This window comes from Phocoena phocoena, chromosome 15, assembly GCF_963924675.1.
Source record: "Phocoena phocoena chromosome 15, mPhoPho1.1, whole genome shotgun sequence".
In the NCBI taxonomy this organism is placed as follows: domain Eukaryota; kingdom Metazoa; phylum Chordata; class Mammalia; order Artiodactyla; family Phocoenidae; genus Phocoena; species Phocoena phocoena.
In genome coordinates, this window is record NC_089233.1 from 36,493,209 (window position 1) to 36,508,936 (window position 15,728).

Genomic DNA, 15,728 nt, shown 5'->3' on the forward strand with positions numbered 1-15,728 from the left:
GGCACACGGCAGTCAGGGGAGAGGAGCCCACAACTGTATCCACGCGTGGAGCTTGGGCAGTTGCAGGAGAGACAGTTAGGAAGGACCCCAGGAGCAGCAGACAGGTGCCGCTGTTAGGGTCCACACAGCACCCCCAGGTCATCTGCGAGTCTGCTGGAAACCCACCATTGGGCCCAAGTGTCCTCAAAGAGCCAGGATTGGGGCCTTAGAAGCCCCCAGCCCTGGTGGTTTGGTTTGAGCTGTGGCACCTCCAAGCCCAGGGGCAGGGCAGGACCCACCAGCTCCCTAACAGGAGAGTCGGCCTACCCACACCCCTGCCACCTCCTGCTCCATGCCTATTCCACTTTACTCAGATCTCCAGGCCCAGATGGTCCTTAGAGATGCTGGCCCCAAACAGTTGCCACATCTGCCAGGGCCAAGGTCCTGCCTTCCCTGCCCTGCACAGTCTGGTCCGGGGCTCCAGAGGTCTAGAGACCACGTCAAGGCTGAGAGCAAGGCCTGTGGAAAAGTCCTGCCGGGCCCCACGGTGGCTCAACTGAGACAGTCAGTAGACACATGGGCTGTCCTACAGCCTGACAGCTGCACCCAGAACCGAGGGCCCTGAGGAAGGAGGAGGGCAGCCTTGCGGGGAGGAGGGGAGCACCTCCTCTGCCTTCACCATGGGAAAGGGCTGCCGGGCAGCAGGTTACAGGAACAGCTCCTGTGGAACAAAGACTCTGCAGTGGCCTTACTGCACACATCAGAAAACTACACCGCGGTGGTTTACAAAAGACAAGAGTTTATTTCTCTGCCAAGTACGAAGTCCAGAGAAGGCAATCTAGGCATTCCATTACCAGTGGTCAAGGTCTCAGGGAGCCAGACTCCATCTGCCTGCTCCATCCAGGTGCAGGCCTCCCTCCTCAAGGTCACCTTTCAGGGCCAAGGTGCCAGTGAGACTTCCAGATGGAGTGAGCAGGAAACAGGGTGAGGAGCGGGAGAGCACAGCTGGCCCTCAACGTGCTTCTGCGTCTTTGTCATCATCCAGAATGCAGACACATGGCTGCACCAGACGAGGGTGCTAGGACATGCAGTCTTATATTTACCCGGGCACCCCCGGCAAAAAAAACCTCAATACCGCAAAAAAAAAACCCAATACCAGGACACAACTGCAGTCTCAACCGTGATTGTAGAAGGCAGGCTGGCTTCCTCAAGAAATTGGTCCCCCCATGCATGCCTTCCTTGTCCACCTGAGCTGGTGAGACCCCGCTTCAGCCAGGAAGACCTGGGTATGGCCGCTCTGGTCCTACCCCAGGGTCCGTTTCCCCATCCACCGCCCTGCCAACAGAGTGCCCTAGCCCTTTGGCGGCAGGGGCTCAGAAAAGCAAAACAAACTGGACAGTCTCTTTCTGGGAAAATTCCAATCCCAGATCTTTAGCCTAGAACTTGAGGGGAAGCCAAGGTCACCCAAGTCCCTGGGACCCCTGACCCAGTCTCACAAAGCAGCAGGCAAGTGTGAGGCAGACAGCCCAGCAAAATGGAGGAGTGAGCCAAGGCCAGCACCTGGAGGGCAGGCTGGAAGGAAGGTCCGGGGGTGGCCACAAACCGTCTGGGGATGACCACACCCACCAGGTGGAGGAGGAGCTGGCCCTGTCTGCCTGGCCTGGACTCACACACCCCCAGCCCAGCTTGAACTCAGGCCATTCCTTGAACACAGAGGCGGTGACGGCCCATGCCCCAGGGGAGTCAGACTTGGCACCTGTGGGGCCAGAGCCTGGGAATGAGGGGGAAAGGTTTCCAAAAGGCTAGCCCGGGGCTAGACTGCCAGCCAGGACAGCCGATTCCTGCTGCTCCATCTGAGTGACACCTGCGCCAGCTGCTGTTCAGCTCACCTCCGGGGACCAGTGCAATGCTCACGGCATAAGCTAGCAGGTCCTGTAGGACCCTCACTCCCACACAGATCTGTCAGTGTGAAGGTGAGCACCACCCATGCTCATCCAGACCCTGCTGGCTGTGCTAAGAGCCAGAGCCATACCTACAGACAGGGACACTCCTGGGTAGACAGCCTGGGCCCACCTGGGTCCAGAGGGGCTAAACACCCACTCCATCAAGGAAAAGACCCACAGGGGTTCCATGAGGTACCTCCAACACCAAAGTCAGGGTTAGGCTGCTCACCCAAGCCCACAGCTGAGGCCAGCAGGCCGAGTGTGCAACATCACCCCTCCAGACACAAGGCCCCATTCCCTGAACCTTAGCTCAGGTCTGACCCCAAACCCTGAAATGTGCAAGCTCCTGCAGCCCCTCTCCCATCCCCACTGGAGGGCAGGGCACCCTAAGGGGGTTTCAGGGTAAAGGTGGGCCTGGAGACTGCTTGAGAAAGGGCACCAAGACAGCAGTCCAGGTCCCCACAGGCCCCCCAGGAGAGACAGCCAGGAGGCAGCACAGCACTGGGCCCTGGAGTCTCATCCACACATGATGGGCACACATGGCCTGGGCTTCAAGCAGGCTGGAAGAGGGGCTGAAGCTGGGGGTCGGGCCCAGGGAGCGGGGGCCCTGCCTTCCTTCTTCAACACACAGGGCCGCCCAGGCCCCACTCCTGGGGCCCGGCCCACACCCCAAAGATGCCAGCATTAGATGCCTCCAAGGTCGGAGAAGCCCCAAATCCACTGGCTGCAGAGCCCAGAGTAGGCATGGGGCAGGCCTGAGCAGCTCACCCAGAGCCCAGCACACCTGCTCCCCTTCTCTGGCTGGGCCCCTCCCTGTCCCCTGTGACAGCCCCAGGGTGGGCAGCTCAGATATCACTATCCTTGACCTCCTTAGGGCAGAAATGGATATGGGGTTTAGGGCATGAAAACCAGCACAAGCTCCCAAGCCCACCGCTCAGCAGCCCTAGGCCCTGTAGCCCCTCCAGCGGGCAGCCCGTTCTGCCCATGGGGCCCCAGGATCTGACGCCCCCACACCTTGGAGACGCAGAGCCAGGGAGGCCTCACCACAACTCCAGACCCTCATTGGCTGGCTGGCCCTTTCATATCCAGCCTGACCACCCAGAAGGACAAGCCAGTGCCTCCTCCTGGGTGCCTCCTTCTGGGCTCCTTCAGGGGCTGCAGGCATTCACCCCCACAGACAGAAGCCAGGCCTCTTGACCCGCCCCTCTTCTGATGCCTCCTCCAGGGTCACCTAGACATCACAACTGCCTTGACCCCACCCAAACCCCTTTCTTCCACTTGGCCAGACCATGCCTGCCCTTGGCACAGAGCTTGTCAGCAATGGGTAGAAGTGCTTCCTTGACATGGTTTGCAAGTGGATGCAATGCCTGCTCAAAGCTCCTGTGTGGCCCACTGTGACCTCCGACACAACCCAGGCCATCCCTGGCCCTTTCAGTGTGCCAGGTAACTAGCCTCCAAGGGCAGGCACTGTGGAGGCCTCCAGTCCCATAGAGAATAAAGGCAGGGGGATATTCTGCCTTGATGTGGGTATATTCTCAAACTGAGTGCAGCCCCACATTGTCAGCAGGTGGCCCTCGGCCCTGGGGGAAAGGGAGGGGGGCTCAAGACACTGGCCAGAGCCCACAGGATGCCTGTGGTGTAAAGCTCCAGGCCTGGGGCTTGTTTGCCCAGTGCCCTGTCCCAAGGAGCCCTGCCCCACCCCCTCCATCAAACCTGGGCCAAAGACCTCCTGAGGTCCCCGAAGACCACAGCTCCCTGGCCCTCAATTCCCATGGCTTCAGCAGGTTAGCACTGGGGGTTGGGAGGGGAGAAACCCAGGACTCCTGGAAGGCTGGGGTCGGGGGCCCTCCAGAGTTTTATTTTCTCATGTTCCTTCCAAACACATTCTGCTGATTCTCAAAATGGCAAAAGCCAAGATGCTCAAATATTAAAGCTCAACAGCTGATAACACACTTGATAATAAAATCAATAATATTTAGAAACAAATTTGATTAAATTCATAAATGAATAAATCATGCTTTTAAATTTAATACAAAATGTGTTAAAATTTATATGCGTGCCAAATTCTACTACTTTAGAGCATTAACAACAACAAAAAAACTGAAGGGGGGACTTCCCTGGTGGTCCAGTGTTTAAGACTCCATGCTTCCACTGCAGGGGGCACGGGTTCGATTCCTGGTCAGGGCACTAAGGATCCTGCATGCTGTGTGGCAGCAGCCAAAAAACCGAAACCAGAAGGGGCTATCCGCCCAGCTGGCTGTGTCCCCATCCTCCTTTTGCCACAGTGGGGATCATGGGCTTGCCCCATCCCCACCTAGAGTGTCACTGTGTCCCTGGGCAAAGGCTCTGGATTTGGGGCCTTTCAGGCACACACAGACGTGGCCCTGAATATGTGGGGCTCCAATGTGCTGCCGTGGCCTCCTCACAGACTTCCATGTGCTGCAGGCCTGGCTCATCAAGGCCACACCATCCCCAACACCGACCCTCTGGGTCTCTTCACTGATGCACGGCCAGGGATACCCTTCTGTTCCACTTATGCCTCCATTAGTGGCCATGGCAGATGTGACAGTGATGCAGAGATAAAGGCCCCCTCCTCCCCAAATCTAAATGCAAAGGGAGAACCAGACCCAGACTGACTCTGCCTGCCAACCCCCACCTCCAGGAGTGTGTTGGTGCCTAGGCAGAGAGGATTCAAAAGGCAGGCTGCTCCTCCAGGACTCTCTTTTGTCCCCAACTTCTCAGACACTCCTCGGCCCAGGGTGAGGTGTTAGGGGCACACTTGACACCCTGGACAGGGCCAGAGGAACTGGATGAAGGAAAGGAGTCACTATCCGCTGGCTGGGAAAACCACATGGAGCAGAAAGCAATGACCTGCAGACTACAAACATAGGTATACCCATCCATCGGGGCCACTAAGGCTCATCCTGGACTCTCCTGTCCTTTCCCCTGACATTTCATCCATCTCCAAGCCTCCTCACTGGTTCCTCCCCCCACCAAATCAGCACCTTGGATCTGTTCCCCTCTCTTCCTTGGGACACCCACCTGTTCACACGGCGTCTGGGACGGGGGTGCACCTTCCCTGCCCCCAACTAACAGTCACGCAGTTTTGACTGCTTACCAGGCACAGCGCGGGAGAAAGAGGGACATAGCGGTAAACAAACCTGCAAGCCCTGATGCCCTCAGCGCCGGTTTTACTCCGACAGCCTCCTGCCTGGTCCTGGGCCTCTAACCCTCACCCTCCTGCCTTCGCCAGAAGGCTCTGACAGTGCCTCCCCGCCTGCACCGTCCACCGGCCAGGGGATGACGCCATGGCGCCGTATATTGCACATCTTCCCCGTTCTGTCCAACGCTAAACTCCACCTTCCTAGCCGCGGCTTCTTCCAGCGAGCCTCCGCGCATTCGCACCAGCTGTTCCCTCTGCCGGGCGCGCCCTTCCACTCGGGTCTCAGCTGCAGTGACATCTCCTCGGAAGCGCCTCCCTTTCTGCACATTATCTTCTACCCTGCAGTTTGCTGCCCGTGCGTTCTGGCTGCACAACCCCGTCTTGCCCACCAGGCCGAATTCCGCTGGCGCAGAAGCTGAGTCTACACGGTAAGCCCTCACACCACTAGTGGTAATCGCAAGAACCCATCCCCGCAATGGGCCCGGCCCGCTGAGCCGCCTCTGCCATGCGGGTCCCCACGGTCTGCCGCCAAAGGCCGCAGCACCTGCACACCCCTCCCCTAATCCCGCCGCCCGGCCTCTCCCAACGCGAAGCTGCGGGCTCTGGAGCCAAGCGCCTCGGCACGCCGGGAGGCACGCCGCGAGCCCGGTGCGCACGCGCACGGATAGGGGCGGGGCCGCGGCCCCCTTAACCCGCTCCGCGCCGGCCCGCGAGCTGCCCACACAGAAAAGTCCTCCCTGCCCCAGAGAGCTGCCAGCTTGCCGACCCCATGACGGGTGCAGCTAGCCCGGGGCAGCCCCAGTTGCCCCTCCAGAGAGGGATACAGAGTATAAGCGCCCCGACGCTTCTCTCCCCAACGAGGCCTTGGCCCTTTAACCCTCTCCTCGCTCGCAGTCATTGGCTGAGGCGGTCTACGTCATCGCTGCGCGCCGGACGAGGGTGCCTTCCCGCTCCCTAATCCTGACGCCAGAGCGGCGCCCGCCTCAGAAGCTGAGGAGAGCGAGCGGAGGTCGTGGCGGCGGGAAGATGTAAGTAGGGGGAATCCGACCCCATCCAAGCTTCAGGGGCCGCCCGCCAGGCTCGGCGGGGCGCATCGTGGAGCCGGCCTGCTCCCCGGCCACGCGGTGACAACGGCGGCCTAGCGGCGCGGCACAGGGTTTGAGAATAAAGAGTGTGGCCCGGGGCGGGCTGAGTGGGAGGCGCCGAGGCCGCGGCCCGGAAGTGGTCGGGGCCGCGGCGGGCGGAAGGGCGCCCTCGCTTCGTCCGCTCTGCGGCGGGCCCAGTGAGGCCCTCGGAATTCGGAGCAGCCGGGAACTCGGCCTCCGCCCTCGAGGCCTTCTCGCCGGGCTGGAGACCCAGGCCCGCAACGCCGGGCCCTACCCTGGAAGTGTTCGCGGCCCGGCGCCTGGACTGGGGAGTTGTGAGTGAACGCGGACGGTGGGCGGCGAGATCGCGTGTGGGGCTGGTGCCGGTGGGTGCGGAGTTGCTTTGTGGGATGCCCTGGGTGACCGACTGACCCTCCCTTCGAAGCCGTTAATTCAAACATCGACTCCACGAACGTCTGCCGGGTTCCTGTGTGCCGTTCTCGGTGCTAGTCCTTGGGGATAGGCCCCTAACGTCTTGGAGCTCAGTTTGACGGGTAACCCCAGAAGGGAGGATACGGGAAGGTTAAAATTGATGGAGGAGAGGCATGGCTTTTTCTCTTTGTTATTTCGCATGAATTGTGCCTAAAATGTACTTTTAAATGGGGAAGGTGCTCTGAAGATGTGAGCTGAAACGCCATCTACTCGAGATTTAACTAATTGTTCTCTCCTCTCTCTGGCTGTTGGACGCGCACCTTTCCGGAGGATGGGGGAGGTAATCAAGGTCCTGTGCTGTTACCTGAACTTGTGTAAACAGAGAACCTCAACCTTTGCTTTCTAGTACTCAGGCCACGCCCAGCAAAGCGTTCACTTACTCTGTGGTTCTTAATTTTTTAGTGTTTTAAGAATAACCGGTGGTGCTTGTTTTCACAAAGTACATTAGGGCAGATGTTTAGGACGGCGGTGGGGTCCAGGAATCTGCATTCTGGGCCAAATGAACAATAAGGTAGCCATTGGCCACACGTGGCTATTGAGTACTTGAAATATACCTAGTTCAAATTGAGGTGTTTCAAAGACTTGGTATGGGGAGGTGTAGATGTTTTATTAATGAATTTGTATACTGATTGGTGAAAAGATAATACTTGGTGTGTAGCATGTCAAATAAATATATTACTAATAGTTAACTTTATCTGTTAACCAAGATTTTTTGTAATGCAGCTACTAGAAAATTTTAGAGTACTCTTGTAGCTGGCACTCTTTCTATTGGACAGTGCTGCTCTTGGTGACCCTAATAGGGGCAGTCCAGGGACCCTTGTTGAGCATTCAGAGACGGTGTGTGACTTTAGAGTCAAGAGTTTATGTGGGAGAAGAGCCTCCAGAGCGTCTCTTCTAATATTAGCTAACGTTTATTGAGCCTTAACTAGGTGCCAAATTAACTCCTTTATGGGTTAATTTGGTTTATGTCCCTGATAACTATGAGGTGTAGGAACTGTCTGTGTCACTGTACTGCTGATGAGAACTTGAGGCTCAGAAAGGTTAAGTGATTTGTCCAAGGTCACACAACAGAGCTTTGAATCAAACCCAGGCAGGCTGACTCCAGACTCTTAACCATTGAATTATACTCACTGATTGTCCAAGCACACTAACCTTATCCAATGTTGCCTGCTGGGTGTCTATAGTACCTTATTATTTTAAGACAAAACATCTTTAAAATTTTTATAGTCCTGGAAAAGAGCAGCAAAAGTGACATTCTGTTTGTGCTTTCACTTGCATGTCCAAAGCTGGGTACTCTTTTCTTCAGTCAGAATGTTTATCCAGCATTTTGGCAGCACTATTCACGTGGAAACAGGATCCCGATTGGTGTGCTGTGTCCAAGTTACTTACAGGAAGGTGAGCTAGAGGTAGTTGAGGCTGACATCCCGAGATCTTTGCTTGCAACTCAAGCAGATTGTACAAAACCTCACTGGAAATACTAAAGACAACAGTCCCGAGGAAACAGGGCACATAATTAATTGTTTGTTCTTGAGTAATATTTACTAATGCTCGTTCACTGAGTACATGGCAGTCCAGGCACTTGGCTAAACCCTTACATGTGGTAACTCATCCAATTCCAATGTCTACTTTTTTCCCTCCAACATTTTATTTTTGAAAAAATGTGAACATACAGAAAAGCTGAAAAAATTTTGTGCAGTGAATAGCCACGTCACCACCACCTAGATTCTACATGATACATTTCTGTTAACATTTGCTTTATTTATATCTAGCCACCCATCAATCTTATTTTTTCTTGCATTTCAAAGTAAGTTGCAGACTTTGGTATACTTCCCCCCAACACTTTCATATGCATATCATTAACATTAGTCAGTGTTTACAATAACTACTCTTTAACAGCTTATTTTACTGCTTTTTAAATGTTCATGGGGAACGTTTCATTTGTTTGTGTTTGGGTATTAAATGTTTTGATGCCAGTACCAGTCACTTTTGAAATGGTTTTTGCTTCCAGTCACATCATATATTCAATGTATCCTACAAAGATTACAGCAATGAAACAAGAAATCTAATCCTATCAGTTGGGTTTTTCTCTGTTCTGCGTGCAAATGTGGTGCTGTAGTATTTCTAAAGGACTGTGGAGGGCTCATCATCAAACTTAAGAATGAAAAACGGGTATTGTACCGCCTGTAAAATAACAGGACACCACCATCCACACCGTTCCTTAAGAAAAAGACAAGCTGAGGTGACGGTTCTACCTGTGCCTCCTGTGGGGGCGGGATTCCCCCCCCTGAGGAAACAGTGCTGGTCCCCTGTGTGTTCCTGGCTTTGTGGATGCTTGCTGCTTACTGTGTTCCTTGCTGCCTTCTCCTGTGCTCAGCTTTTGACTGCAAAGTAGATATGTTGCCTTGCCAATTTACTCTGTAAATCCTTTTATCTTGTTATTAGGCTGCACTTTGGCGTAAATTGCAATCGATTAGGGATCGTTTCTCAGACTCAAGTTAGAAGTGAGAGTTCAGATAAGTGAGGCCGCCATTGCTGCTTTGAACACCTCAGAAGGGGAGAATGGATTTATCAGGAGTGAAAAAGAAGAGCTTGCTAGGAGTCAAAGAAAATAATAAAAAGTCCAGCACTAGGTAATCCTTCTGTTAGATTTTTCTAGTGCTACTTTGGGGGTGCTCATTGCTAGGGACCCTCAGAAAGGGGAAAATTGGAAATGTCTTGAATTTTACAGTGAAAGTGTCCTAAGCCACAGATATTTTGCCCTGTGATTGCCTGGGATTTGTGTAGCCCTTTGGGGTTGTGCTGTTGTTTCAGGGTTCAGTTAAAGCGGCATGTAATCTCATACTCTTTCTCACTATCCAGGGCTCCTTCTCCTACCAAACGCAAAGACCGCTCTGATGAGAAGTCCAAGGATCGCTCTAAAGATAAGGGGGCCACCAAGGAGTCAAGCGAGAAGGATCGTGGCAGGGATAAAACTCGAAAGAGACGCAGCGCTTCCAGTGGTAGCAGCAGCACCAGGTGGGGCTGACGGGTTAGAGCATTGGCAGGGCCTCGCGTCCATAGCCGTGTCCCTCTTCCTTCCCAAAGAGCCTGCAGAGTGCTCTGTCTTCTTATAAGGGAACACACTCAGATTTTTAATAGAGACTCTAATTTACGGCAAACTGGTTTGGGGTTTGCTCTGATTATATACAGAGGATGGTGTTGGAATTCTTTCTTTTCTGGAGATGTTAAGGAATGGGACATCTTGGGGTATGCTTTTCTGTCAAGTGCTTTTGATTTGGAGTTGTGCTTGGATTGCCCTAGCCTGGAGCTTCCTTTTCCTTCTGTTGAAAACCAGCCTGTGTTAGTCAGTCAGTAGCTGCCTTCCAAGCTGAGTTGGTGGCTCTGACTTGCCAGGCTCCTCCTTTACCTCCCAGTAGGCAAGGCTTCTGTGTAGGTTGGAAGCAGCTCATTGTTTCTTCCCTATCACTGCACAATATGTATGCTGTTTTCTGTCCCTACCAAGGGCTTTGGCTTAGGGCAGGGATTGGAGGAGGTCAGTGTTTGCCCCGCTGGGGAAAGCAGTGGGGTTTGAAAATACGAGGCCAGCGGTTCATCTTGGGAGCATGTGCAGGCTTGTCTGTTCAGTGAAGAAATGCTGCTCCCACCACTTGTCTGTGACCCCCTCCCTCTTGCCCCTCAGGTCTCGGTCCAGCTCTACCTCCAGCTCAGGCTCCAGCACCAGCACAGGCTCCAGCAGCGGATCCAGCTCATCTTCAGCATCAAGCCGCTCAGGAAGTTCCAGCACATCCCGCAGCTCCAGCTCCAGCAGCTCCTCTGGCTCACCGAGTCCTTCTCGGCGCAGACATGACAACAGGCGGCGTTCCCGCTCGAAGTGAGCTCCCTCCCAGCACCACTTCTCCACCCGGGAGTAATTGGCTTGAGGGCTCTCCCCCAAAACCTGTGAATTACCTGGGGACCTAAATTAACAAACCGGGGGCTGTAAAGTTACCGTAGTTATTATAAAAATAGACCAAAAAAGGAGTTTTACTGTCTTAATAGGATTTTTTGTTTTTTTCAATCAGATCCAAACCACCCAAAAGAGATGAAAAGGAAAGGAAAAGGCGGAGCCCTTCCCCTAAACCCACCAAAGTGCACATTGGAAGGCTCACCAGGAATGTGACCAAGGTGAGGAATCCTGTTTCTGTCCAGTGGACAGTGGGGTGTGTCTCTTTTGCAAATTTTCAAAGTGGAAAGCTGGAGAAGCAAGCCTCTGCCAGAAGGTGAACTTAGAATGTAGCATTTCGGAGGGCTGACTTGGTGGTGCGTGACCAAGTAGAGCACTGGTTAATTCATTTTAATGGAATATATTATACGTATGTGTTTAGGAGATTTACCCCCAGGTGCCAAGTCAGTGGGTTCTCTGACTCTTACACAAGTGATTAGTGGGTGAGCATTAGTGACCCTTCTTTCTCCCTAGGATCATATCATGGAGATATTCTCCACCTATGGGAAAATTAAAATGATTGACATGCCTGTAGAAAGGATGCACCCCCATCTGTCTAAAGGCTATGCATATGTGGAGTTTGAGAATCCAGATGAAGCCGAGAAGGCGCTGAAGCACATGGACGGAGGTGAGTTAAGCCCTGCCAGCTCCACTCTGAACCCGTTTCTTTGTCCCCTGTCCACAACCAGCTACCCACCACGCATAGTGTGTTTAAAACCAACTTTCAGCCTGGCTGCATGTAAGAATCTCCCTGGAGCTCTTTCAAGATTCCAGTTCTTTCTCAGTGGGTGTGTGTTTACCAGAAACATGTTTTGTGGAGCATGGTTCTTAAAAAAAAATTCATCAAATATGAATATCAATTAAAGTTTAAGGATCAAATGAACGGCTCCCCCCCGCAAGGAGTATATTATGAATATAACGAAGCATCATTTTTATATGGAAATGTTTTCTTTAATCCTCTCTGAGTCATTCTCTCTCTCTCTCTCTCTCTCTCTCTCTCTCTCTCTCTTTTTTATTTGGCTGCATTGGGTCTTCGTTGCTGTGCACGGGCTTCTCATTTGCGTTGGCTTCTCTTGTTGCGGAGCACGGGTTCAGTAGTGGTGACTCGCAGACTCTAGAGCGCAGGCTCAGTAGTTGTGGCACATGGGCTTAGTTGCTCTGCAGCATGTGGGATCTTCCTGGACCAAGGCTCAAACCCATGTCCCCTGCATTGGCAGGCAGATTCTTAACCACTGCACCACTAGGGAAGTCCTGAATCATTTTGTCTTTTGCTAACATTTCAGCATTTTTAGGATAACTTCGCTGAATTCACAAATTTTACCCATTTCCCATAGCCACTTTTTATTGGGTAGAATGATTTGTCAACCTTTGAACGCTTGTGAATAGCTTCAATTTCCTGCATTTGAAGGAATATGGGATTTGTCTGTGCCCCAGCTCACTGCTGCTGTACTCTAGGCAGCTGGAGCTGAGCCGGGACTGCCCACAGCACTGTGTGGGCTTCCAGGCCAAGTGGGAAGGAGATTCTGAACCCCTTACAATCTTGGCATCCTTGGAGGCCCTCTTACACATTTGATAAATAGCCTCACAGGTCTTTGGCCCTTGAGCTCTGGTAGAGTTTGTATACTACAAAATTTTCCTTGGTACTGAGGTACGACTCTTTCAGTCTACTTAAATCCCTCTGGAGTGTTTTATGAGTTAAGCATAAACTGTGATCCATCCCTCTGCACACTTCAGCTCTTGGCTTTGCTGAGTCACACCTTCGTTTTAGAGACTGTTGATCTTGTGTATTTGATAGAGTCTGAGCACCTGCTAAAAATATGGGAGACTTGGGCATGTTCAGGATGTGTGTGATTATAAATATTCCATGTTTTCTTAAGATTCTGGTAGGACTTTCCTGTGTGTATTGTGCTGTGCACCACTGAATGGAACAGCTCCACACTGTCTCCAGAAAGAAAGTGGCGGGGGGGGGAGGGGGGCTTTGCCTTTACTGGTAGCTAGCCAGAGTATGACTTTGCCTCTGTTGTTACATAGTCAGTGCCTGTGAAATCCCTGACTTGGACTGGCTTTTGGCCATAGGCCAGGGCCACCTTAAGCCGTGTTTACTTAAATTGAGCCTTTCAAGTATGTTGCGAACATAGGTCCAAATTCCTGAGTCACCTTAATACCTCAGAAGTTCCCTTGAAAGTAGGAGCTGAGAAGATAGAAGACCCTCCACCCTTTGGGGGTACATGGGCTGTGCTTGGTCCCCTGAGCAGTCCCTGGACTGGATCCAGGTGCCTTATCCCCTGGGATTCTTGGGTCTGTGCCTCAGTGTCCTTTGCTCTTTCTTTCCCTGAGGTCCTGCAGTTTCCTTGTGCCTCCATTCTGAGCTGCCTCCCCTTGCCATTCTACGATTTCATTCACACGTGGTTTTAGTACTTGCTGCACATGGACTCACCTCCCTGAGGCACTTTTTTCAAACTCTTTAGACAGACTTGACAACTCCTGAACATCCTTTCATTTTGTTCCCCACCCCAGAAGTCCTTTCTTCCTCTCAGGCCCCACCTCTCAGGAGATCACAGATTATCCAAAACCCTGGTGCTGATCATCCTTCACCCCACCCCTGGGCTTGCTCACCTGATCCATCACCAAGCTCCGGTGATTATACCTCCCTATTATCCCTTGAGTTCTTATGTTTCACCCCCATCTCAGTCCTGCCAAAGCCCCCTGCCAGGTCTCCTCACTGCAGTGCCCCCTTCACTTTGCTCTTAAGAAGGAAGTTCAAGTGCAACACCACCTTCCAGCTCAGGGCGGGAGCATAGCTCTTCCCCTCACTTAGCAAATTCCAGGCTGTTCTTTAGGTGTTGACTTGGATGGTGCTTCCCGTGGAAGGCTATCCCAATGCACTAAGATTAGGTTCCCTGCTTCCTGGTAGTTTTCTTTATGAAACCTCCAATAACAGTAATTATGAGGTTCTTTCTGTGACCAGAGTAGTTTGTCTTTGTCCCCCCAGGCTCCTCTCTGTCTCACTCACCATGGTATGCCCATAGCTGGCATTGGGCCTGGCCCAGGGTAGGTGCTTGTTAGATATTTTGTGACTTTATCCTTTTTTCAACAGGACAAATCGATGGCCAGGAGATCACTGCCACTGCTGTGCTGGCCCCCTGGCCTCGGCCACCCCCCAGGCGATTCAGCCCTCCCAGGAGAATGCTGCCACCACCTCCCATGTGGCGCAGGTCACCCCCACGGATGAGGAGAAGGTGAATCACTTCGGGGTCTCACAGGGGACTGATTAGGGCCAGTTTCCGTTTATCTCATTTACAAACATAAAGTTAGGATGATGACTTTGGGACTTTGTCCAGCCCTGCCTGTCCCCTGTGCCTCATGATGGGGGTGGGAAAGCAGCATTGGCATAGGCAGCCTTCAGAGCTCATCGTGTTCTTTCCAGCTGGGGAAAGGAAGAGCTGCCTGATTGAGGGACCCTCGGGAGGTGTGGCCCCTCCCCTCCCTCCATGAGAAAACCAGAAGGGTCAGAGGAGTAGGGGAGAGGCAAACAACACCCTTGGCAGAGGCCAGTGTCAGGCCGTCCTCTGCTAGTGGTGTCAAGCTGCACTTTGCACAGCCCTCGAAGAAGAGGAGAGTGCCTAGGGTCATGCCTTTGGTCTCCAGAACATTTGTGTGTCTCCCAAGGGTTCTGCGTCAGTGACATCCAAAGAGAGCTGTCCTGACTGGAGTGTTGGAGTGCGAAGCTGTGTAGAATTGTTCCCGAAAGAAGGCAGCTTTACCCCTGTGATTCCAGATGTGGAGCTGCTCCCGGGGCATGGGTTTCGTGTCTGATGTGGTTTCTCCTCTTCCCACAGGTCACGTTCCCCTCGGCGCAGGTCCCCCGTGCGCCGGCGATCCCGCTCCCCTGGCCGCCGCCGCCACAGGAGCCGCTCCAGCTCCAACTCCTCCCGATAAGCAGGGCCACCGAAGCTCTGCCCTGTGACTTGTATACCATCCAGCTTACTTTTGTCACTTTTCTAGCAGAAAGAGGATCGGTAGGAAAGAAATCCCTCACTCAGGGGCAGGCTTCGAAGGTGAAGGCAGTAATTGCTACATTTCCCCTGGCGGCAGAGTTCCGGCTGCAGGAGTGTTGTTGGTTTGGGGTCGTGCTTATGATGATGCCCTCCAGTTTTCTGGCTAGAAAGCTTCCACATTTCTAGTTCCTGAGAGTCAGTTTAGTGGCAGAGCCAGCAGGGATGAGCAGGGGGCTCCAGGCGGTGGTACAGCCCCAGCCTGGGAGCATGTTTTCCCATTCCACAGATGACGTGGGGTCCATCTGGTGGGCTGGTCGTGCCCTAACCTGTTGGCCTGCAGGGTCCCACAGGAAAGGGTGTGCTTTTACGCAGCTGCCATTCCTGTTAGCCTGGCCCTGCTCCCCTGCTTGAGTCCTCTAGGGCCAAATACCCAAAATGGTTCTTTTCACGTGTACTCATGTGCGTGCACACACACACACAGACAAACCCACGTCTCCCTTTCTCTCTGAAACTGGTAAGTTGAGAGCCAGCTCTGTCCGGTCATCACAGAACCCCCCGTTGTGTTGGTATTCATGGTGGTCGTGCAGGTTACTTTGGCAACGTGTACATTGCTTTTTTGGCTTTTATTGTACAGTCAGTACTATACATTTTCTGTTTTGAGTTTTGTAACTTTGTAGCATTTTAGATAATATTGTGTTTGTACTTTGTTGTGTAGAGAAAAGAATTGTGTTGAATAAACCTAGGATTAGAGTGCAGCTCGAGTGTTGGGTTCGCTGCCTCCTTCCTGTCCCTTGGCCCCAAAGGCAGCTTCAGTTGTGAGGTAATTAAACATGATTGTCTAAAAAATGTTTTGGTTTCATTCCCAAAGTCACAGCTCCAAAACCTCTCAACCAGAAAAACACTGGAAGTGTTTATGAGTGTTGGGCTGCTCCTTGGCTAGACACATTTTAGAAAGAGGTGTTTTTTGTTTTTCTGTTTTGGCCACGACATACAGCATGCAGGATATTAGTTCCCTAATCAGGGATCAAACCTCTGCCCCCTGCACTGGGAGTGCTGAGTCTTTAACCACTGGACCACCAGGGAAGT

The 15,728-nt window shown here is 52.7% G+C and overlaps 1 protein-coding gene across 1 annotated transcript; it reads left to right on the forward strand.

The window, feature by feature from the left end:
* The first annotated feature begins 6,054 nt into the window (after window positions 1-6,054).
* RNPS1 (RNA binding protein with serine rich domain 1) lies at window positions 6,055-14,941 on the forward strand. Its single transcript, XM_065892373.1, has 8 exons — window positions 6,055-6,113; window positions 9,105-9,292; window positions 9,522-9,677; window positions 10,342-10,533; window positions 10,724-10,826; window positions 11,119-11,272; window positions 13,742-13,883; window positions 14,484-14,941. Exons 2-8 carry the CDS (start codon window positions 9,222-9,224, stop codon window positions 14,581-14,583), a joined length of 918 nt encoding a protein of 305 aa, XP_065748445.1. The 5' UTR covers window positions 6,055-6,113; window positions 9,105-9,221; the 3' UTR covers window positions 14,584-14,941.
* Window positions 14,942-15,728: the final 787 nt, after the last annotated feature.

Coding starts and splice junctions, on each gene's coding strand:
- RNPS1 (XM_065892373.1), top strand. CDS start 9,222: ATGGATTTATCAGGAGTGAAAAAGAAGAGCTTGCTAGGAGTCAAAGAA. Junction 9,293..9,521: donor AATAAAAAGTCCAGCACTAG/GTAATCCTTCTG, acceptor CTCACTATCCAG/GGCTCCTTCTCCTACCAAAC. Junction 13,884..14,483: donor CCCCCACGGATGAGGAGAAG/GTGAATCACTTC, acceptor CTCTTCCCACAG/GTCACGTTCCCCTCGGCGCA.